Source organism: Sceloporus occidentalis, unplaced genomic scaffold (assembly GCF_023333645.1).
Source record: "Sceloporus occidentalis isolate IW3139 unplaced genomic scaffold, rSceOcc1.0.p SCAF_8, whole genome shotgun sequence".
Classification (NCBI taxonomy): domain Eukaryota; kingdom Metazoa; phylum Chordata; class Lepidosauria; order Squamata; family Phrynosomatidae; genus Sceloporus; species Sceloporus occidentalis.
The window spans coordinates 1,101,371-1,107,440 of record NW_028316988.1 but is presented as its reverse complement, the minus strand read 5'-3'; the positions used below and the strand labels follow the sequence as shown (position 1 = coordinate 1,107,440).

The following is a 6,070-nucleotide window of genomic DNA, read 5'->3' as shown; positions in this document are numbered from 1 at the left end:
AGCATTGCCAAACGGAGGCGTTTTGTTTGCTTATTAAAACAGGTTCGGAGGCTGCGGGTGGTAATGGCTGGCATGCGGATAGAGAAGAGAAAATGACCTTTGGTTCCCAAACTCCCTTTGGAAAAGCGTCGAAGCCGGGACGGCTTCCATGTTAATATTCTCTGCCTTGGCAGAAGAAGTTGCTTCTCATCCTGTTCCATTGGCAGAAGGGTGAGACATTTGTGGAATATATCCAGAGAAACAAAAAGATAACCCTATAGTTTCTAGCAACCAAGTAGTGGCATAAATTTGACACCCGGTGCGGTTCAAACCTGACCTTCTACCATTATTCCATACCTATCTTTTGGTGCCAAGCAGTAAACAGAGAGACAAACATTCAGCTCCAAAGGTATCTCATTCTCCCATTTCCTGATAGTGATTTTGCACTAGGTATATATGTGTGTGTTTGTGTGTGTGTGTATATATTCTTGACGAAGCAGTGTTTTCTAGACTCAAGGAAAGACTGCTATGTTTTTCTCTTAAATCTATCTATCTATCTATCTATCTATCTATCTTAGCAGTACAGAATGTCTCCCTGCACCATCCCCAAAAAAGGCCTTGATGAAATAATTTGCATCTATCCCGTGTTGTTGTTGTTGTTGATTTCTTTTTAATTAAATCGGATGACAAAGCCGAGACACGGACAGAAAGAGACCGATATAACAAGACCGTAAATAGTTTGTTTTTTTTGTTGGCTTGTTGGTTTGATATTTGTGTTGTTGTTTTTTTTTAAAAAAAGAAAGAACAGAAAAGAAAAAGAGGAGAAAGAAAACATAAAGAAAGAAAGAAAGAAAGAAAGAAAGAAAGAAAGAAAGGAGGAGGGGAGGAAGAGGAGGATAGAGGAACCGATGGAGAGAGATGCAGAAGCCAGATGGAGCGTTTTTGGAGGCAGGAGAGGAAGGAGGAGGTCTCTGAGAAGGAGGCTTTCACGTCATTTCCAAGGTGACTGTCAAGATGAGGGCCAGAAGGAGCCAGAAACTGCTGTGACTGACAGTGCTTGAACCTGACGCAGTCGAGAAGAGAAAGAAAGAAAGAAAAGAGACAGTAGTGAGAAACCAGAGCATCCACATCACCTTGTGAAAAGACTGTGCATTTTGTGGGTCCCAGTGTAGGATGGCGGATGTGATAAGGCTCCATCCCCAAGGTGAGTCTCAAGGGTTCCCCATACACCCATCCCTCCATATTTGCAGCTTTGATATTTGCAGATTTGATTATCACAGATTGGATCAATATTTTCTCTCTAGGGATATCTAGGTTCTCCTCCAGCGCAACTCTATGGTCAGCTTTAACTAAAAGTGGCACTGAAAGACCTAGAGATCCCTAGAGAGAACACTCTACTAGGCCTTTGTAGCTCCTCCAATGCAACTCTATGGTCAACTTTAACTCACCCCCAAAACTTTGATAAACCAGTAAACTGGGCTGAAACTCATAGGATGAAATGCAACAAAAGACAAATGCAAAATTATACATGTAGGTTACCAAAACCAAACATATGAGAATGGGGGATATTTGGCTTGGTTTCATCCCAAAGACAATGACATGCTCACCCCCAAAACTTTACTATACTAGTAACTGAGCTGAAACTCATCGGATGAAACGCAACAAAAGACAAATAATACATGTACGTTGCAAAAATCAAACATACAAAAATGGAGGATACCTGGCTTGGTTTTATCCTAAAGACAATGACAAGCTCACCCCCAAAACTTCAGTAAACTGGGCTGAAACTCATAGGATGAAATGCAACAAAAGGCAAATGCAAAATTATACATGTCGGTTACACAAACCAAACATACAAGAATGGGGGATACTTGGCTTGGTTTTATCCTAAAGACAGTGACACGCTCCCCCCCAAACTTTGCTAAAGTAGTAAACTGGGCCAAAACTCATCGGATGAAATGCAACAAAGAGAAATGCAAAACATAGCTGGATGCAAAGCAATGACTCCGACAGCATGACACTGAACAGCAGACGGAGCAGGGAAAACAAGGACAAGGCAAACAACAAAAGCAGCCTTGAAAAGTTGTACCTTACCATTTGAGTCTTCCGTTCCTCTCGGGATATTTGGGTTTTCTAATGAGAAAGGAGAAAGGAGGGAGACAATGGCGAGAGATGTATTAGGAGAATGTCATGCAATGCCCAGGTATTACTAGGATATGGATCAATGCACCATTGGCATGAGAGTTAAAATTATCTAGTTAAAACAGTATACAATTAATAAAACACGCATAGCTCCAAGACTATCCGTATTTTATACATGTTGATATTTTATTTTCATAAAATAATGTTTTAGTTTGATAAAGCACTCTTAACATGCCTAGTCCATCCCACTCATGTTGTAGGTCATTATTTAGGAGAGATGGTGGCAGGGAACAAGGCTCACATCTGTGCAAAAGGAGGAGCAAATGATGGGAACGACTGGGTAAAAACAGATTTGAGGAGTGTGGTACCCCAAAAAACAAACATGGGGATGTCATCTTCATAGATGCTTCTCATTGCATGCAGTAACTGGATGGTGGTGGATGGATGGGTGGCTCCTCAACCCATGGTCGCAACTTGTGATGGCCTGCCTGGTACCCCCCAAAACTGGGGTATCGGAGGATCTGTTACCCCAAGGATTGTGAGAAATAAGAGACGGGGACCTCTTCGCTTACCAAAGACGATCAGCCTGGTGTGGGTGTCGGTGGAGCCGAGCGGGTTCTGTGCGGTGCAGCGGTACATGGAGCCGTTGAGTTCGGCAGGCACGCGTTCCAAGACCAGCTCTTTGCCGTCATGTTCGGCGCTACCATCCAGGAGCCTGCTCCCGACACGGGTCCAGGTGAACATGGGTTCAGGGAAGACTTCGTTCTGTGAACGGAAGGAAACACGAGATGCTTCTCATTGCATGCGTGTAAGACACTGGATTCATTGCTGCAGGAACCGGAGGATGGAGCATGGATGGCTTCCCAACCCATGGTCACAACTCATGGTGGTATATCTGGAAAGCTGCAGCGGGAGCCTAATAAACCACGTTTTGCCTGCCTTTTGAACCTTTCTGCCCCTTCTTCATAGTTATCAGATTAAGAATGTAACAGGTCAAGTCTGGACAGTATTTCATTCTGGGCTTCATAAAGTGGGATGCAGAAGGAGCGCAACAAGTTCTTTTCAGTATTATCAAAAAGGTCCTTCTCTGAGTATTGTGCAGGAAATGAAACAAATATCTAACATCTCCATCTAACTCTGTGTCTGTCTGTCTGTCTCTCTCCCCCTCTAATCTCTATCTATCTTACTTGCTAATTAGCTTACTTGCTGTTCACCGCTATGATCTTTGGAATAGCGGTAAATAAATAAAACAAATTAAAAAAAAACAAATTATCTATCTATCTATCTGTCTATCTATCTATCTATCTATCTATCGGAGAGAGTACTTTGTCGTAGGGGGCATCCCCACTGCAGATTTAAAGCAGTTTAACCCCACTTTAACTGCCATGACTCTAGTCTACTGAATCCTGGCATTTCTAGTTTGGTCAGCCTGGGTCTGCCTCACCAAACTACAAATCCCAGGATTATGTTGATGCACACTTAGATTTCAAAGCAATAGGCTGGGGCTCACCTCTCAGGAGGGTTTAGCAAGAGATTTCCTGCATGGTGGGGGGATGGACTAGGCATCCCTTGGAAGCCCTTCTGGTTTCTGTGATTTGTTTGCAAGCCTTCCTTCCTTCCGATCCCTTGAAGCTTCTAGTAACCACAATTTAAGATGCGAGAGTTGGCTTCCCCTCCATCCCTTGCTTTCTCTCTTTCTCTTTCTCTCCCTCTCATCTCTCTGTGTTTGCAAGACCAATTAGTTAGAGAGAACAAATTAATTCTGCGAGTTCTTTCACAGTCGCTTGGTCTCCTGCATCTTCTCGCCTTAATCTATTTATGTGTCGTTTTTGCTATTAAGTGACTCACAAAAGGGGCCTACAAGTTGTTATTTTAAAAACAGGACGCAAAAGACAAAAGAGCCGTTCCGAACCCAGCCAGAGGCAAATGATGCTGAGAAAGAGGCTCATACGCACCTGGAATCCTTGCACCAGGATTCGCACCGTGTCTCCAACTCGGGCTCTCGTCGGGGTCATCATAATCTTGGGGCCTTTTGGAGCCACTGTGGGGGGAAAAAAGAGGTTGGATTGGTTCTTTTTTGTCTGTCAGGACCTCCATTACAGTTGCCAACTTTGGAACTAGGCCCTGTTCCTCTGCCTTTAAGAGGTGTAGTAGGGAGGAGCTGGGTGGGATTGTAGGACTAGGACTCAGGGAGTTGGGTTCAAATGCTCCCTGGCTATACACCGAACCTATCTTTGAGGTTTGATGTAAAGATAAAAGGGGAAATGAGAAGACCCATGTATGGCGCCTTGGGTAGTGAGGGAAGCAATATTCAAAAATACAGTTGGCCCTCCACATTTGCGCCTTTGACTTTTGCAGATTTGGTCACTCATGGATTTGATGAAGATGTTCCCTCTAGGAATTTCTAGGTCTTCCTTTATGGTGTGACTCTATAGTGAATGTCTGCCAAAAGTCATCTTGGAGGACCTAGAGATTCCTTATTTAAGCATTTGGACATCCTCCAGTGCAGTTTCATGGTCAACTTCTGGAAGATCTTGACCACAGAATTGCCCTGGAGGACCTAGAGATTCCTAGAGAGAACACTTATCTAAGCATTTGTAAGTCCTCCAGCGCAATTTCATGGTCAACCTCTGGCAGATCGGGGCAAATGTAGTGGGAACCGTGTTCCACTGCCAAACATCGATTCGGGTTACAAAGTTATTTATTTGTAAGTGGGAATGTGGCTGGAGATGTTCAAGAAGCAGTCCAAAGCGGACTGTCTTTTAGGTTCCCCTGGCATTTGATATCTTTTACTTTTAGCCGCTTCTTGCCTTCCTTCCCTTTCCTATCGCGGGGGGATCGGGTCAGGATGACAAGAAATAATGATGACGTTGATTGATTATGATAATGCAAAATAGCTACGAGGAATCAAGTATCTTTTTAAATTCGGAGGGGAAGAATTCACACCGCGCGCCAATGAGAAGGTGAAAAAGGAAAAACCTGACTCCAGGTTGTGCTTTTCACTGCGATGGAGAAAGAAAGCCCCAGTGCCCAAATTAGTGTCATTCAAAGGATGCGCGGCGATGTGCTGGGAATTGATAAGGGTCAACGCTGATTGGGTAAGATGAAAGATGTTACCTTGGCAACCAAGGAACCCAAATTCTCCAGGCTTGCAAAGGCAGCGATGGGGTGACTTTTGGGGTGTGTGCGTAGAGGAAAAGGGGAGGGAAGGAACTGCAACTCGGTGTGGTTTTTCCTCTTTGAAGAGACACTTTCTGTCATGCTAAATGTCACAAGGACGGTCGGTGGACGGAAAGAAGGAGAGGACCATAACAAGTTGCATCATTATCACTGGCGGCCATGTGTCACCAGCCTGGTTCTTTCTGCCCCTTTGGCACCTAGACTTGTCAAGGTCTGTTTTTCGGCAACACAAGGCAAGGCTAAAAGAAGACGGCTGGTTTGCAAACTACAGTTGCCCCTCCAAGTCTGCGGACTTGAAATGTGTGGACTTGGAAGTCCATGGAGGGGCGATTGCTAGTAACCTGAATGAGGCACGTGCCCATGGCACATGTCCTGCATTCATGTGCCCCATTCAAGCCTATGGGGCTTGAATATGGTCAAGATTTCAAACTCGTGGGGGGTCCGGAATGGATCCCCCACAAGTTCAAAGAGATGACTGTATTTGGAAGTAGGCTTGTGTATTTGTGTGTATTCTCATGCAAAATAATCCCGAAATCTTACCATTGTTTTCTTGACAAGGCATCTCAATATGTCTATACACTCTTCTTTGCTGAGGACTAGAACATTTGCAAGCAATATTTTTACATCCATAGTGTTTTAGGCTTTAAAAACATTTAATTTCATAGGTGCCTTTTGGAAGCTGCCTTGAATCCAACTGGTGAATCATGAGCGAATCCAGTCAATACGCAATTTGGTCATCTTGGATTTTCAACGACGGACAGTTGGGTGC

General features: G+C 44.1%; 1 protein-coding gene across 3 annotated transcripts in view; it reads right to left on the bottom strand.

Moving 5' to 3' along the window:
• Window positions 1-640: 640 nt before the first annotated feature.
• LOC149307608 (immunoglobulin superfamily member 21-like) overlaps window positions 641-6,070 on the bottom strand; it is a 149,037-nt gene continuing 143,607 nt past the window's right edge. For all 3 annotated transcript variants that reach the window (XM_089536897.1, XM_089536896.1, XM_089536895.1), the window contains exons 7-10: window positions 4,077-4,162; window positions 2,694-2,886; window positions 2,074-2,112; window positions 641-1,042 (exon numbers count right to left, since the gene is read on the bottom strand). In XM_089536897.1, the coding sequence (XP_089393023.1) occupies window positions 966-1,042; window positions 2,074-2,112; window positions 2,694-2,886; window positions 4,077-4,162 (395 nt within the window). In that variant the 3' untranslated portion in view covers window positions 641-965. The remainder of the gene's footprint in view (window positions 1,043-2,073; window positions 2,113-2,693; window positions 2,887-4,076; window positions 4,163-6,070) is intronic.